We start from the raw sequence: 17,268 nt of genomic DNA, 5'->3' as shown, positions 1-17,268 counted from the left end.
GGAGGAGGCCCAGGATGGACATGTCGTCTGAGGAATGGGAGGGGGAGTTGAAATGGTTCGCGACTGGGAGGTGCAGTTGTTTATTGCGAACCGAGCGTAAGTGTTCTGCAAACCAGTCCCCGAGCCTCCGCTTGGTTTCCCCGATGTAGAGGAGGCCACAACGGGTACAGCGGATGCAGTATACCGCATTAGCAGATGTGCAGGTGAACATCTGCTTGATGTGGAAAGTCTTCTTGGGGCCTGGGATGGGGGTGAGGGAGGTGGTGTGGGGGCAGGTGTAGCACTTCCTGCGGTTGCAGGGAAAAGTGCCGGGTGTGGTGGGGCTGGAGGGGAGTGTGGAGCGGACAAGGGAGTCACGGAGAGAGTGGTCCCTCCGGAAAGCAGATAAGGGTGGGGAGGGAAAAATGTCTTTGGTGGTGGGGTCAGATTGCAGATGGCGGAAGTGTTGGAGGATGATGCGTTGGATCCAGAGGTTGGTGGGGTGGTACGCGAGGACGAGGGGGATTTATTTTGGTTGTTACTGCGGGGATGGAGTGTGAGGGATGAGTTGCGGGAAATGCGGGAGGCATGGTGGAGGGCGTTCTCGACCACTGAGTGGGGGGAAGTTGCGGTCCTTGAAAAACGAGGACATCTGAGATGTATGGGAGTGGAATGCCTCATCCTGGGAGCAGATGTGGCGGAGGCGAAGGAATTGGGAATAGGGGATGGCATTTTTGCAGGAAGGTGGGTGGGAGGAGGTGTATTCTAGGTAGCTGTGGGAGTCGGTGGGCTTGAAATAGACATCGGTTTCTAGGTGGCTGCCCGAGATGGAGACAGAGAGGTCCAGGAAGGTGAGACAGGTGTTAGAGATGGTCCAGGTGAACTTAAGGTTGGGGTGGAAGGTGTTGGTGAAGTGGATGAGCACGAGGCGGTGCCGATACAGTCATCAATGTAACGGAGGAAGAGGTGGGGTTTCGGGCCAGTGTAGGTACGGAAGAGGGATTGTTCCACGTAACCTACAAAGAGGCAGGCATAACTTGGGCCCATGCGAGTACCCATGGCCACCCCCTTTGTCTGTAGGAAGTGGGAGGAATTGAAAGAGAAGTTGTTGAGGGTGAGGACGAGTTTGACTAAGCGGATGAGGGTGTCAGTGGAGGGGGACTGGTCGGGCCTGCGGGACAGGAAGAAGCAGAGGGCCTTTAGGCCGTCTGTATGGGGAATGCAGGTGTATAGGGACTGGACGTCCATGGTAAAGATGAGGTGTTGGGGACCGGGGAATTGGAAGTTCTGGAGGAGGTGGAGGACATGGGTGGTGTCACGGACGTAGGTAGGAAGTTCCTGGACCAAGGGGGAGAAAATGGAGTCCAGATAGTTGGAGATAAGTTCGGTGGGGCAGGAGCAGGCGGAGACAATGGGTTGACCAGGGCAGTCAGGTTTGTGGATTTTGGGAAGGAGATAGAAGTGGGCGGTGCGGGGTTGGGGAACAATGAGTTTGGAGGCCGTGGGTAGGAGGTCACCTGAGGTGATGAGGTTATGGATGGTTTGGGAGATGATGATTTGGTGCTCGGGGGTGGGGTCATGATCAAGGGGGCGGTAGGAGGAGGTGTCGGAGAGTTGGCGTCTGGCCTCGGCGATGTAGAGGTCAGTGCGCCATACTACAACTGCGCCTCCCTTGTCTGCGGGTTTTATGATGAGGTTGGGATTGGAGTGGAGGGCTGCACGTTCTGCGGGGGAGAGGTTGGAGTGGGTGAGAGGGGTGGAGAGGTTGAGGCGATTGATGTCTTGACGGCAGTTGGAGATGAAGAGGTCAAGGGATATTGGATTATAACCTGGTGTCATGTGATTTCTGACCTTGTCCACCCCAGTACAATGCCGGCACCTCCATATCATACTTATCCTAAGACTCTGAACCCTTGTACTACAATGTCCCACAAGAGGAAGCATCTGCTCCACATCTATTGTGTCTGTACCTTTTATCATCTTGAATACCTCAATTTGATCTCCCCTTGTTCTTCTAAATTCCACAGAGTTTAGGCCTAAACTGTTCAATCTCTCTTCATACTACAAACCTCTCATTTCTGGGATCAATCTGGTGAACCGCCTCTGAACGGTCTCCAATAGCACTACAACCTTCCTCAAATAAGGGGCCCAAAACTGCGCACAAATACTCCAGGTGCAGTCTCACCAATGACTTATACGGTTACAACAATACTTCCTTACATTTATATTCTATTCCTTTAGATATAAAAGCTAACATTTCATTCACTTTCTTTATTATCCGCTGTACTTGTATGCTTGTCTTCTCTGACTCATGAATGAGGACACCCAGATCCCTCTGCACTGGAACAACCTGAAGTCTCTCCCCATTTAGATAATAGGTCGCCTTCCTATTTTTCCGACCAAAATGCACGACCTTACACTTATCCACGTTAAACTACACCTGCCATATTTTGGCCCACTCTCCTAACCTATCTATATGCATATGTAAGGTTCTTATTTCCTCATTGTAATTTACCATCCCACATACTTTTGTGTCATCTGCAAATTTGGCTATACAGCTTTCAATCTCTGTGTCCAAGTCGTTAATGTAGATTGTAAATAGCTGGGGTCCAAGGACCAAACCCTGTGGCACCCCATTAGTTACTTCTTGCCATCCAGAAAAAACACATTTATCCTGACTTGCTATCTTCTGTCCATCAGCCAGTCACCTACACCAATCCCATATGATCCAACCTTGTGAATTAACCTTTTGTGCGGCACCTAATTAAACACCTTCCAGAAGTCCAGATATTACATCCACAGGATCCTCATTATCCACTTTGCTTGTTACATCTTCGAAAAACTCTAGCAAATTAGTCAAACATGATTTGCCTTCACAAAACCATGCTGACTCTGACGGATATCATTTTGACTTTACAAATTGCTACATTTGCCTGGATAAAAGTTGCTAAATTTGAAGCTAGTTTATGAATTGTTTTAGCTTGTGAAAGATTCTTATATTAATGCACGTTCTTTCCTCTTATAACTCATTTTTCTCTTTGGTACTCATGACTTAGGAGCTTTTACATTTGTAAAATAAGGTCAGTATTCCCAGTGGTTGCAATATCTTTGTAAAACAAACACATCAGCTACAGAATGAGTGAAGTTCCCATCAGTACATTAATACACTGGTATGCTTTTCCTTGCCTGTCAATTACTAATATTTCAGGAAAAATATACTACTAACTTAAGTGGGGCCTCTGAACTACTGTTTCTTCACTTAAGAACTATGTCTGGACCGGTAAATAATTTACAATTAATTTGTGGACTGACATTTAAGACATACAATACATTTTTAAAACAGACTCGTGTGTACAAGTTAGCCAATAGTAACTACATTAACTGCATGCCTCCAATTTAACAGGATGTTCTCTGGAAGTGATGTCATGGCTTATTGGTAGATAGAGTCAAAACAAAACAAACACTGAAAATGTCAAGGCCTAGCGGGACAAAGTCCACAGTTACTGGAAAATAAATTGTTAACATCACCGAAATATTGGCTACATGGAAAAAAAAATTGTTAATCATCCAAAACAAAACACATCTTTTATTAAATAATTAAGATTTCAAAATGAGATTTATAAAAATCTATTATACTTCAATAGAAAACAAAATGACAAATTATCTAAAATTAACATTCTCATTGCGTAAGCATTTTGGCAAGAATCTGATGATCTAAACTTTCTCTCACACATTCTCATGTGCATGATTATGGCTGTTGGGCAGATTCCCACCCATCCTGTAATGTCTGTTGAATGACATGCAACCAATGAAAATTCCACTTCAATCTATAGTTGTGCCAATTTTGTCAAAATGTTAATTGGTAAAACTCTGCAACAGAGGAAACTCTGGGTCAACTAATAATTCACTGCAGAGACGGAAATGATAGGTTTTATTATAAAAGTCACATTTCTTTCTGAAAATGGAAATTACACTATTACAGTCATATATTTTATTGCTTTTTAACAAGACAATTTATCCCCTACTTTGTTAGCTATTTCAGTTGATTGAGGTATAGGATGAATAAACAGTTTATATATTGTCAAGGTGTCTGCCCACTGGGTTATGCACAACATTTTTTCTGCTCCTTCTTAAAGTGCCATAAATGACAACTGCAGGGCCAATGTACATCTCTACTAGATTATTTGATATGGTCATGGGGCTCTTCTTAACCTCTGATAAACTGGATGGCAGTCCCATCTGTGTTTTATTTGGATGCCCAGCAGATTTTGCTGGCTGGACTTTCTGTGAATGCTGTCAGTCAGATGGTCACCAATTCTGGTAGAAATTGTCATTTGGCCAATGGGTAACACGTGATCTGCATTTTTATGCCATAAGTAATCACAAAGCTAAACACGGATCACAGGTCAACGGCATGAGTACGTCAACATCATCGCTCTGATCTTTGCCTCTTTACAAGCAAATCGTGCAATACAAAGCAGAGCAGTTTCCCAAGTGACAATAATGTTAGTTCTCATCTAAATTTGACACGCTTGTTACAAATTAATTTTAGTGCTTTGTAGTTTTAAGATTATAATGTAGTGACTGCAGAAAATATAATTACCAATTTTGCCAGTAGTTCTGTAAAGAATATAGATTTTTGTGGCTGACGTAAGTACATTCTGTTTTATGTTAAGCACATGAAATGATTTTGGATTATATTTAATCATCTCCACTCAATCCTCTGTTTAGCTTTATGTGCCAAACCCAAACAGATTAGAGATAACTCAGTTAAGCCAATCCTGATATTTTAGACCAAAGCAAACATTTAATCTCCAAGATAGAATACTTTTCTTCACCCTAATGCAATAAAAATTCTGTTTCATAGGTTTTATAGATACAGATCAAAGTATGAACTTATAAATACATAGAAGTCAAAAATTCCAATATGGACCATCAAATAAAACCAAATGAAAAAGCTTGAATTCCAAACTAACGTATGATTGTGTCAAGATGAGAGTTCAATCTGCACTTTATAAACTGAACACAATCTTGGTACATACTTCAGTGCAAAATGAAGGATTTGCCTTTTGGAAAAGAGATGAAGGCACGACTGCAGCTAGGTATACAGGTAAACACAGAAAATTCCATGGCCCTTATCAAAGGAATGCAGCTGAAATCATCTGGCTGACATTTATGCTTTATTTCATACCACCAGAACAGATGAACTAGTCATTTATCTCATGAATATTTTGACACCTTATTTGTCAACAAGTTAATTGCCACTCTTTGCCTGTACAATAACACAATGATTTTACAAAAGGTTCACTGTCAATGAGGTGTTTGAGATGTTTTGAGGCTAAGAAGTGAAAAGAAGAAATGTGAAGTAATGAGTATGGGAAGAAACTACTGACCAGCAAAAAAGGAAATCCAAAAATCTTTTACATGCATATAAATAGTCAAGTGTAGTTAAAGGAAGAGTGGGGCCAATTAGGGACCAAAAAGGGATTAATGCATGGAGAGAGATGGTATGGAAGTGATTGCCGGGCTCCTTGCTGAGATACTTGCATCATCAATAGGCACAGGTGAGGTGCTGCAAGACCAGAGGTTGGCTAACTTGGTGTCACTAATTAAGAAAGGTGGTAAGAAAAAGCCAGGGAACAATAAACCTGTAAATCTCGGTGGTGGGCATGTTGTTGGAGGGAATCCTGAGGGACAGGATTTATATGTATTTGGAAAGGCAAGGACTAATTAGGGATAGTCAACATGGCTTTATGCATGGGAAATCTTGTCTCACTAACTTGATTGAGTTTTTTGAAGAAGTAACAAAGAGGATTGATGAGGGCAGAGCAGTGGATGTGATCTATATGGACTTCAGTAAGGCATTTGACAAGGTTCCTCATGGTAGATTCGTTAGCAAGGTTAGACTACACGGAATACAGAGAGAACTAGTTATTTGGATACAGAACTGACTCAAAGGTAGAAGACAGAGGGTGGTGATGGAGGGTTGCTTTTCAGACTGGAGACCTGTGATCAATGGTGTGTCACAAGGATTGGTGCTGGGTCCACTACTTTTTGTCATTTATGTGAATGATTTGGATGTGAACATAAGAGGTATGGTTAATAAGTTTGCAGATGATACCAAAATTGCAGCTGTAGTAGATAGCGAAGGTTATCTCAGAGTACAATGGGATCTTAACAAGATGGGCCAATAGACCAAAGGAGTGGCAGATGGAGTTTAAGTGTGAGCTGCTGCATTTTGGAAAGGCAAATCAGGGCAGCCCTTATCCACTTGATGATAAGGTCCTGTGGAGTGTTGCTGAACAAAGAGAACTGGAGTGCAGGTTCATCGTTCCTTGAAAGAAAAGTCGCAGGTAGATAGGATAATGAAGAAGGTATTTGGTATGCTTGCCTTTATTGGTCAGTGCATTGAGTATAGCAACTAGGAGGTCATGTTGTGGCTATACAGGACATTGTTTAGGCCACTTTTGGAATTTTCCATGCAATTCTGGTCTCCCTGCTATAGGAAAGATGTTGTGAAACTTGAAAGGGTTCAGGATAGATTTACAAAGATGTTGCCAGAGTTGGAGGGTTTGAGCTATAGGGAGAGGCTGAATAGACTGGGGCTATTTTATCTGGAACATCAAAGACTGAGGGATGACCTTATAGAAGTTTATAAAATCATGAAGGGCATGTATGGGGTAAATAGACAAGGTCTTTTCCCCAGGGTGGGGGAGTCCAAAACTAGAGGGCGTAAGTTTAAGATAAGAGGGGAAAGATTTAAATGGGACCTAAGGGGCAACTTTTTCACACAGAGGATGGTGTGTGTATGGAACGAGCTGCCAGAGGAAGTGGAGGAGGCTGGTAGAATTAAAAAGGCATCTGGATGGGTACATGAATAGGAAGGGTTAAGAGGAATATGGGCCAAATGCTGGCAAATGGGACTAGATTTATTTAGGATATCTGGTCAGCATGGACGAGTTGGACTGAAGGGTCTGTTTCTGTGCTGTATATCGCCAAGACTCTATGACTCTTTGTATGGCTTATGTATTAAATAAGCACTTTCCACCTGTCTTTACCAAGGTTAAGGATGCTGCCAAAGCTCTAATGAAAGAGGAGACAGTTGAGATGGCAAAAAAATGATAGACAGGTATTAGAAAGGCTGGCTGCACTTAAATTAAGTCACCCAGACTGGAACAAATGCATTTGAGCATACTAAGAGAAGTAAAGTGGAAATTATGAATGCACAGACCATAATCTTCCCATTCTTTTTAAATACAAGTGGTTCTAGAGGATAAAAGTTGTAAATGTTCCACCCATTTTCAAAAAGAGGAGCAAGAATAAGCCTAGCAGCTAAAGATCAATCAGTTTAACCTCACTGAAAAGCTTTTAGAAATAATAATACAAAATTAACAATCATATGGACAAGTGCAATTCAATTAAGGAAAGCCAGCATGGATTTGATAATTGCAAATTATATTTAGCTACCTTGGTTTGAGTATTTGATGTGGTAATTTAGAGGGTTGATGAGGGTGACATTGTTGATCTCATACATCTGAGCAAAGGGACACCAACAGGCTCGTAAGCAAAGTTAAGGCCAGTAGAACAAAAGGGACAGTGGCAACATGCATACGAAGTTGGCCAAATGATGGAAAATAAGTGATGAATGAGTGCTTTTCAAAAAGGAGGATGTTACAGAATGGTGTTCCCAAGTGATCTAGAAGCACCGTTTTTTTTTTCTTGATCTATATTAATAACTCACCTGGACTAGACGGCATACCTTCAAATTTTGCAGATGACAAAGTTGTAAGTATTGTCAACTGTGAGGATGATGGTGATAAACTTTATTCAAGAAATAGAGGAGAGAGGAAGCAGGAAACTATAGTATATCTAGCCTATCATCGGTCATGGGGAAAATGCTAGAATCCATTATTATAGAAGAAATACCAGAACACTTAGAAAATCATAATACAATCAGGCAGTGTTAGCATTATTTTGTAAAAAGGAAATCATGTTTGACTAATTTATTAGACTTCTTTGAGGAACTAACGAGAGAGGTGGATAAAGGGGAATCTGTGGATGCAGAGCATGTGGATTTCCAAAAGGCAGTTGTTAAGATGTCATAGATTTTCAACACAAAATAAGAGCTCTGTGATGTAGGGTTAGCCCATTAACACAGATAAAAGATTGGTTAACTATCAGAAATACAAAAGTAGGGATACATGGGTCATTTTCATATTGGCAAACTGTAGCTAGTTGGGTGCCACAGGAGTCAGTGCTCAACCAATAATAAATCTATTATCAATGAGTTGAATGAAACAAAAATGTATGATTGCTGAATTTGCTGATGACACAAAGATACATAGTAAAATAAGTTGTTAGAGAACCCAGGAGTTGGCAAAGGGACATAGATAAGTGGTAAAAATATGGCAGATAGAGGATAATGTAAATTTGTCCACATTAGCAGGAAAAATAGAAAATTAGCAAATTAATTAAATACAGAGAGATTGTAGAATTCTGAGCTACATATGTATCTGGGTGACCTGTTACATAAAACACAAAATGTTAGAATGGAGATAAAGCAATTGATTTGGAAAGCATTTGGAATGTTGGCATTTATTGCAAGGGGAATCAAATACAAAAATATTGGTGTAGCTGTACACGGCCTACTGATGCATCTGGACTACTGTGTCTGGTTGTGATTTCCTTGCCTAAGAAATTATATATATTGCATGAGAATCAGTGCAGAGAAGGTTCACTCAATTCATTACCGGGTTGAAAGGCTCACCTTATGATGAAAGGTTGGGCAGGCTGTGCCTGTATCTTATGCTCTTTATCTGAATGTACGGAGCATTTGTAACAAGACAAATGCGTTGATGACACAAATAGAGATAAATGAATATGACTTGATAGCTATTATGGAGACATGGTTACAGGGTGACCAAGATGGGAACTCAAAGCAATTTGACATTCCAGAAGTGTAGGCAGAAAGGAAAAGTAGGTGAGATAGTTTTGTTAATAAAGGATGGTATCAGTACAGTGCTGAGTAATGATATAGATGCAACATATTGTGATGTGGAATCAGTTAGGGTGAAACTAAGGTCTAGCAAGCAAAAGAAATCATAGGTGCCAAAGAGTTTTCTCACTGTAGGACAAAGTATAAATTGGGAAATAATAGAAGTGTGTAAGGAGAGCACTTACATGATAGTGTATAATTTTAATTTGTGTATTGACTGGATAAAAATCAGATGGACCAGGATAACATGGAAGATGAATTGGATAGTGCATCAGGGTTTGTTTCCTAGAGCTGCACATTACATAACCTACAGGGGAACAGGCAATTTTAGATCAAGTAATGTGTAATAATGTAGGATTAATAGGAGATCTCACAGCTATCACATTAATGGTAGAAAATTTTGAATTCAAATTCAGGACAAACAATTTGGGTGTCAAACCAGTGTCCCCAACTTCAGTAAGGGGAATTACAGAGGTATGAAGAAAGAAAGGTATCAGGCGAAGGTAGGGAAAATAAACTAAGTGGAAAGACGGTGGATGAGCAGTGGCCGACACTTATGCAGACATTTTATAACGCTGAGCAAAAATTTATTCTGGTCAAAAACAATCTGAGAAACATGATCCACCCAGGGTTTACAAAGGTGATCAAGGAAAGCATCCAATCAAAAACTAAGGCATATAAAACGACAAAACTAGTGGTAGGTCAAAGGACTGGCTACTTTTTTTGGAAACTAGTGGCAGATGACTATAAAGCTAAGAGGGAGAAAATTGATTATGAAAGTAACTTGGCAAGAAATGTAAGAAGAAACAGCAAGAGCTTCTATAGGTATATAAAAAGAAAGTAGCCAAAGAAAATATGGTAACCTTGGAGGATAAATGAGGGAATTAATAAGAGAAATGGCAGATAACTTGAACCAATATTTTTCCATCGGTCTTCATAGTGGAGGACACTATAAACAACTGAAAGGTAACAGGTAAGTAAAGTGCTAACAGGACGAAAGATCTTCTAACAGTCTCTCTCATGAGGGACAAAATATTTGAAAGACTAAGACTAAAGACAAACAAATTGCCAGGACCAAATGTGGATAGTGGAGACATTGTTCAAAATATTCCGGAACTCACTGAATTCCAGGAAGGTTCTCGCAGATTTCGAAACCATTAAAGTAATGGCCCTGTTCAAAAAACAAGGCAGATGGAAAGCAGAAAACCATAGGCTAGTTGGCTTGTCATTTACCATTGGGAAAATGTTAGATTCCATCAATAAGAAAGAATTTATAGGTCATTACAAAATGCTTAATGCATTTAAACAGTCACATGGTTTTGTGAAAGGGAAGTCATGTTTGTCAAGTTTGCTAGAGATCTGAGGATATAACAAGTAGAACTGATAAAGGGGAACCAGTAGATGCAGATGGGAGCAAGTAGAATACAAAGAAAAATGAGATAATTCATTTTGGATCCAAGAGATAAATCAGAATATTTACTATTGATGAGAGATTTTGAGCAATGTGGAGCAAAGAAATTTTATGCATTAGTGCACACAGACGGCAATAAGCTAGTAACCTGGTGATGGAAATAATCAAAAAGGATAAAACGAGGAACTGAGGATGCTGGAGATCTGAACCAAAAACAAAAAGTGTTGGTGAAACTCAGCAGGTCTGGCAGGTTCCGCAGAGAGAAAAACAGAGTTAATGTTTCAAGTCCAGTGACCCTTCCTCAGAACACTGACTAATCAAAAAGGATAATGAACTGTCGTCATTTATTTTAAAGGGGTTGGAGTTCAAAAATATTACCAGAGATTCATCAGTTGTACAGAGTTTCATTTGGACCACCCCCATTGGGCATTCAACCATAGGAAAGATTGGTGTTGGAAGTTATCTGACACAGATTTAACAGATTAAAATATTTCAAGTTAAACTAAGTAACATTATAATAATATGGCTTTTCTTCAATTTTTAGTTATAAAATTTGAGGGTGATTTAACAAAGGTTTCAAAATGGTAGTAAGGTAGAGAAACTGTTTTTGCTTCATCACTTGTGGCTCAGTAACAGCATTTTCATTTCTGAGTTAGAAGAATCTGAGTTCAAGTCCCATTCCACAGACTTGAACACAATTATGGGAGAACACTGCTCAGGGATTCCTGCACTGTAACTCAAAAGCAGCAAAAGATTTTGGAAACTTTATTCTCCTAAGTGCCTTCCCATTCTCCTTACCTTGTAACTGGATTGCTTCCCCTTTTTCTTTATCTTTTTGTTGTTCTGTTTGAAGATGGAGCTTGGTTTGAAGGTTGAAGATTTCGGCTTCGTATTCTGAAGCAGTTTGCCGCCAATGTTCAAGCTCAGTTTGCACCTGCTGCAGCTCCCCTCGGAGAATGGCAATGTCATTTTCACGGCCAGTTGCTGCCTCTACTGCTGTCTGTCGTAAAGCCACAATCTCTTTATGGGTACTTGCCAACTGATCACGCGTTTCAATAATTTCATTCTCTTTTTCTTCTCTAAGGATCTCAATATTCTTTTGTAATTTGTGGAGTTGGGCTGCATACAGAAAAAGCAATAGTCATTTCGACTTATTTGAAAGTTTGTACTGCCGAATGTTAAGTTTATTTCTCGGGACCAAATTAATTTTTATAGATAAAAAAAACAATTTCTTACTAAATGTAAGTAATTCTTTGGACTAATTCTTATTAACCAAGTGTCTTGGAATTATTTTAAATCCTCATCAAGAGTACAAAAATATCTTTCCAGCAGGCCATGTAAATTTACATTTACCATCATGCTATTTCATGACAAAACTTCTTCATACTTTCTAACTACTGGTCTGCAATATAGCAATATCACGTACGTAATACCAAAACAAAATTAAGACAGGTCATTCATACAGGCCTGATGGCATCGATCCAAAATTAAAGGGCAACAATATAAATATGAGTTGAAGAAGTGTTACTCTGACACAGTACCTCCGAAGTCAACGTATACTACCGAAACAACTTGTGAAAGCTTATACCTTGCAACACTTGGATCTGTCTGGTTGATTCTTCAATTTGCAGTTTAGCTGTCTTTCTTTCCTCTTCAAGTAGTGCTGTAAAGAAACCAGAACAACACTGAAGTTAATGAATTCAAATTGGGATCTGATGCAGCTCTTTTTTAAAACGTAGACCTGTTTTTAAAACAAGCAACTTTAAGAAGATTTAAACAGTCAAACTTGCCAAGATCTATCTATTTCTCACTTTAAAAGTAAAAAGTATATTTGAGGGTCCCTTTCCAATATAGAAGCTGAGTACTGGAAAGTACCTTTAAAAATCAATAGTATATGAGAATTCTACTCTCTCTAATGCTGTCCGTCCCAAACCCTAAACAATATGCAGTCAAAGCAGTAAAAACAGGTGAACAAGAATATGAGATAACAACTAAAACAGTGATCCCTATGAAGGTATGAGGTTCAAGGTGAATTATACATATTGATATCATTCATTTTAGAGCATGGCTTTTGGCCTGTGTGTTAGGAGGATTTTAATGTTTACTTGATAGTGTTTCTGGAAACATGATCATCAACCAGTATGTGTCAGAGAACAGCTGACTGTAGTCCCACCTGGTGTGATGATAAGAATTGTTTGCATTATGAGAGTTTTACAACTGGGGAGAAAAACATTGAAAGGCATCACCTTGGTTTCGATTTGGAACAATCAAAAATCTTAGCTTAGAAAAACCCAGAAATTAGAAAAGGTCTCAAACGGCTAGCAGAAGACATATCTAGGTTATATGTTTGAACAGTTTAAGAAACACCACCATATTAAGTAAAATAAAAAGCAAAGGATGGTCTATCAAGTCAGATTTCAGTCAGAGATCCCACTAGCAGTAGTAACATCAGCTGAGATCGCCATAACGTACAATCCATTTGAACCAGAAGGCCAGCAGTTTTCTGCTGGTGCCTAATTTTGTTCCACAAATCACTGCTACAATATTATAACTGAATCGATGAAAAATACAGTTTTACTTGGAATGTGTGAACTGAGTTCAAAGAAATCTAGACTATTTTCTGATGCTGGAACTAACAATCTGAAAATCAATGAGATTTATTTTCAAGCAAGAGATTACACATTTGTAAAAAATTCACCTTGTACTTCAAAACATTTTTGTTTGCTGGTTATGGCCAATTCCTGTGCTTCCTTCAACTCTTGGTGTAGTTGCTGTACCTCTCGCTCTGAATCTCCGGTTTGTGCGTGGGCACGTCGCAGCTCGTCTGAAAAACAAAACGTAATTTATTTTCATTTACAACAGTATGTAAAATAAATCAAAATCAGTTTTACATCAGATACAGTAGAAAACCTAGACAATCAAGTGAACAATAATTTTTCTAAAGTAGGGACACTTCAACAATGCCTAATATGCATAATATGTAATTTGCTTTAAGCATAATGAATGAAAATCAAAGTTCTCTGGCAATAGTGAAACATTTTTGAACTTAGAGATTCAAAACATAATACACATTTAAAAAACGTACTGCATTTTTTCTCTCTAGTATAGCAAAAAGGTCATTAGCCATACATGTGCTGATCATATTGACCTTTACGTCTCCAAATTTCATTGTGTTAGACTATGTGATGGGAAATGCCACAGCTAGCTGCAAGTACTCTGTGTCACACAATGCCCTTAACTGAAAATGTATTGCTGCTTCTTCATTGTTTCTGGGTATAATCCTGGAACTCTTTAACATCACTGTGGGAGTACCTTCAACACAGATTGCAGCAGTTCATGAAGGTCAAACACCAATAAATACTGACAGGGACACTCTCATCTTGAGTGAATAAAGCAAATCTATCTGACATGTTGCACACAAAGACTAAAATTGTTCCTCATTTGGAAGAGTCTCTGGTAGCTCTCTTGCACTGAACTTTATAGTACAATACCAGCTCCATAAACTAGAGGAACCGACTAGAGAACACACAATCCTAGACTAGATATTGTGTAATGAGAAAAGATTTTCTGGCAATCTGTGAGAGACCCCTGGAGGAAGAGTGACCATAAAATAATAGAATTCTTCTTTAAGATGGAGAGTGATGTAGTTGATTCTGAGACTAGCATGCTGAATGTAAATAAAGGAAACATTACTTAACGGGATGAAAGGGGACTGGCAATAGTAATATTTAAAGAATGTATGGATGAATATTTGTTGCATTTCATTCTCATTTGGCACAAAAATAAAAAGGGAAAGGTGACCTGACCATAGCTAACAAGGGAACTTAGGGACAGTACTAGATCCAAGGAAGGAGCATGCAACCTGGCCAAGAAATGCAGCAGACCTTAGGTTTGGGAGCAATTTAGGTTTCAACAAGGAGGACAAAGGGATTGATTGAGAGTGGGAAAATAGAGTCAGCCAGCTTACGGAGAACAGACAAACTGATTGTAAATGCTTCTATAATTATGTGAAGAGCAAAAAAAAATTAGTGAAGAGAAGTGGAGATCCCTTACAGTCAGAAGCAGGGATGTAATAATGGGGAACCAAGAGATGGCAGACTAATTAAGTATGTACTTTGGTTCCATTTTTACAAACGAGGACACAAATAACATCCCAAAAAGGTGGAAAACAGGATCTAGTGATAGAGGTAGGAACTGAAAGAAATCAGTGCAAGTAGGAGAATCATGGAGAATGGATGGGATTAAAGGATGATAAATCTTTAGGGTTTGAATAATCCACATTCCAGAATATTTAAAGAAGTGTCCCTTCAAATCGTGGACACATTGGTGGTCATCTTTCAGTTTTCTGTAGGCTCTGGAACAGTTTCTGTGGATTTGAGGGTTGCTAATGTAACCCTACTATTTTAAAAAAAAGGAGGTAGAGAGAAAATAGGGAACAATACACTGCTTATTCTGACTAGAGTTCAATATAAAAGATTTAATTGCAGAGCACTTGGAAAATAGTGACACGACTGGACAGAATCAGCATGGATTTATGAAAAGGAAACCATGCTTGACAAATCTGGAATTTTGAGGATGTAACTAGTAGAGTTGATGAGGTCTCAAATAAGAAATCAGCATTTAAATTAAAGTGCATTGGATTGGGGGTAGTGTACTGACGCAAACAGAGAACTGGTTGGCAGACAGGAAATGAAGACTAAGAATAGACAGGTCTTTTTCTGGATACCAGACAGTGATTAGTGGGATAGTGCTTCGGCCCTAGCTTTTCACAATATATAGAACATAGACCAGTACAGCACAGTACAGGCCCTTCGGTCCATGATGTTGTGCCAACCTATTATCCTACTCTATGATCAGACTACCCTGCATACCTTACATTTTACTATCATCCATGTGTCTATCCAAAAGTCGCTTAAATGTCCCTAATATGTATCTGACTCCCCTACCACTGCCAGCAGTGCATTCCACGCACCCACCACTCTCTGTGAAAAGAACCTACATCTGACATCTCCCCTATACTTTTCTCCATTCACCTGAAAATTATGCCCCCTTGTAATAGTTATTTCCGCCCTGGGGAAAAAGTCTCTAGGTATCCACTCTATCTATGCCTCTCATCACCTTGCACACCTCTATCAAGTCACCTCTCATCCTTCTTCGCTCCAATGAGAAAGGCCCTAGATCCCTCAACCTTTCCTCATAAGACCTCCAGTCCAGGCAGCATCCTGGTAAATCTCCTCTGCACCCTCTCTAAAGCTTCTACATCCTTCCTATAATAAGGTGACCAGAACTGAACACAATATTCCAAGTGTGGTCTAAATATATATTAATGTTTAGACGAGGTAAATAAATGTATTATCTTCTAGTTTGCAGATGACACATAGCTAGGTGGGAGGGTGAGCTACGAGGAGGATGCAGAGATGCTTCAGTATGATTTAGACAAGTTGAGTAAGTGGGCAAATGCATGGCAGATGAAGTATAATGTAGACAAATGTAAGGTTCTTTACTTTGGTAGCAAAAACACTAAGGAAGATTACTTTCTGAAAGATGACTGATTTAGAAAGGAGGATGTGCATTGAGATCAGAATGTTGTTGTATACCAGTGACTAAAAGTAAGCATGAAGGTTCAGCGGGGGTGAAGAAGCCAAATGGTATGTTGGCTTTCATAGCAACAAGATTCAAGTACAGAAAAGGGGATGTTTTGCTCCAATTGTACAAGACCACACCTAGAAAACTGTGTGCAGTTTTGGTCTCCTTATCTGAACATGGATTTTCTGGCTATGTAGGAAAGTGCACTGACAATTTACCAGACTGATTCCTCAGATAGCAGGACGGGCATATAAAGACAGATTTGATTGGTTAGGACTACATTCACTGGCATTTAAAGAATAGGGGAGAATCTCACAGATAATTATAAAATTCTAACAGGACTAGACAAGGTAAATGCAGGAAAGATAGTTCCGATGACTGAGTCCAGAACAAGGGGTCACTGTCTCAGAATATTGGCTAGGCCATTTAAGACGGAGATGAGGAGAAATTTCTTCACGCAGAGTGGTGAGGCTGTGGAATTCTCTGCTACATAAGGCAGTAGTGGCCAAAACATTGAATGTTTTCAAAGAGTTAGATGTAGTTCTTAGGGCTAAAGGGATTGGAGGGTATGGGAAGAAAGTGGGAACAGAGTACTGAGTTGAATGATCAACCACTATCATATTGAATGGTGGAGCAGACTCAAAGGGCTGAAAGGCTTAGCTTGCTCCCATTTTCTAAGCTTCTTTCACAATCAAGTTAAAATTCCATACTTTTTCCCAATCACCCTTACTTCTTTATGATACATACAAACCATTACTCAACTTAAGTACATTTTTAAAAATCACTTCTTGATTTCATTTCTCTAATTTTCTCCGTGCCCTCCTTCACAAAACTTCAAACTGCCCCAAATTCAAGTCTGCATCCTTTCACGTATAACCACTAATTAGTTCTAAGTTCCCTAATTTTGTTCTCTCCCACAATCCCATCTAATATTGGTGGCAGACCCTGCTCTCTGGACTTCTCAAAATCTTTTATTGTCACTACACGTCCTACTCAAATATTTCAATATCTCTGGGCCCAAAGGATTTTTGTTGATATAAAGTGTGTCAACATAAAGTTTCAAGAGACCCTGCTGACACACACAAAATCTGCTGAGAACGTGGCTGGACTTCATATCAGGGTCCGGCCTACCTTTTTAAAAGGCTTCCATATTTGGCTTGATTCTGCAAAAATCTGTCCCTGTTATTTTGAACCACATTCAAAAAATGTTGACACACAGGAGATGTCAAGATATTGCTTTTACATTAGGGCCAAACAGAGACAAGATTGCCAGTTGACTTATCAGGGGAATCCCTTA

The 17,268-nt window shown here is 39.6% G+C and overlaps 1 protein-coding gene across 2 annotated transcripts in view; it reads right to left on the bottom strand.

Annotated features, from left to right (window-relative positions):
* The window catches only part of slmapa (sarcolemma associated protein a), a 254,138-nt gene that overhangs the window by 27,085 nt on the left and 209,785 nt on the right, over window positions 1-17,268 (bottom strand). For both annotated transcript variants that reach the window (XM_048606410.1, XM_048606409.1), the window contains 3 exons: window positions 13,084-13,209; window positions 11,974-12,048; window positions 11,184-11,504 (listed from right to left, as the gene is read on the bottom strand). In XM_048606410.1, the coding sequence (XP_048462367.1) occupies window positions 11,184-11,504; window positions 11,974-12,048; window positions 13,084-13,209 (522 nt within the window). The remainder of the gene's footprint in view (window positions 1-11,183; window positions 11,505-11,973; window positions 12,049-13,083; window positions 13,210-17,268) is intronic.

This window comes from Rhincodon typus, chromosome 16, assembly GCF_021869965.1.
Source record: "Rhincodon typus isolate 14 chromosome 16, sRhiTyp1.1, whole genome shotgun sequence".
In the NCBI taxonomy this organism is placed as follows: Eukaryota; Metazoa; Chordata; class Chondrichthyes; order Orectolobiformes; family Rhincodontidae; genus Rhincodon; species Rhincodon typus.
The sequence above is the reverse complement of the archived record's forward strand: the minus strand, read 5'-3'. Positions and strand labels throughout refer to the sequence as shown.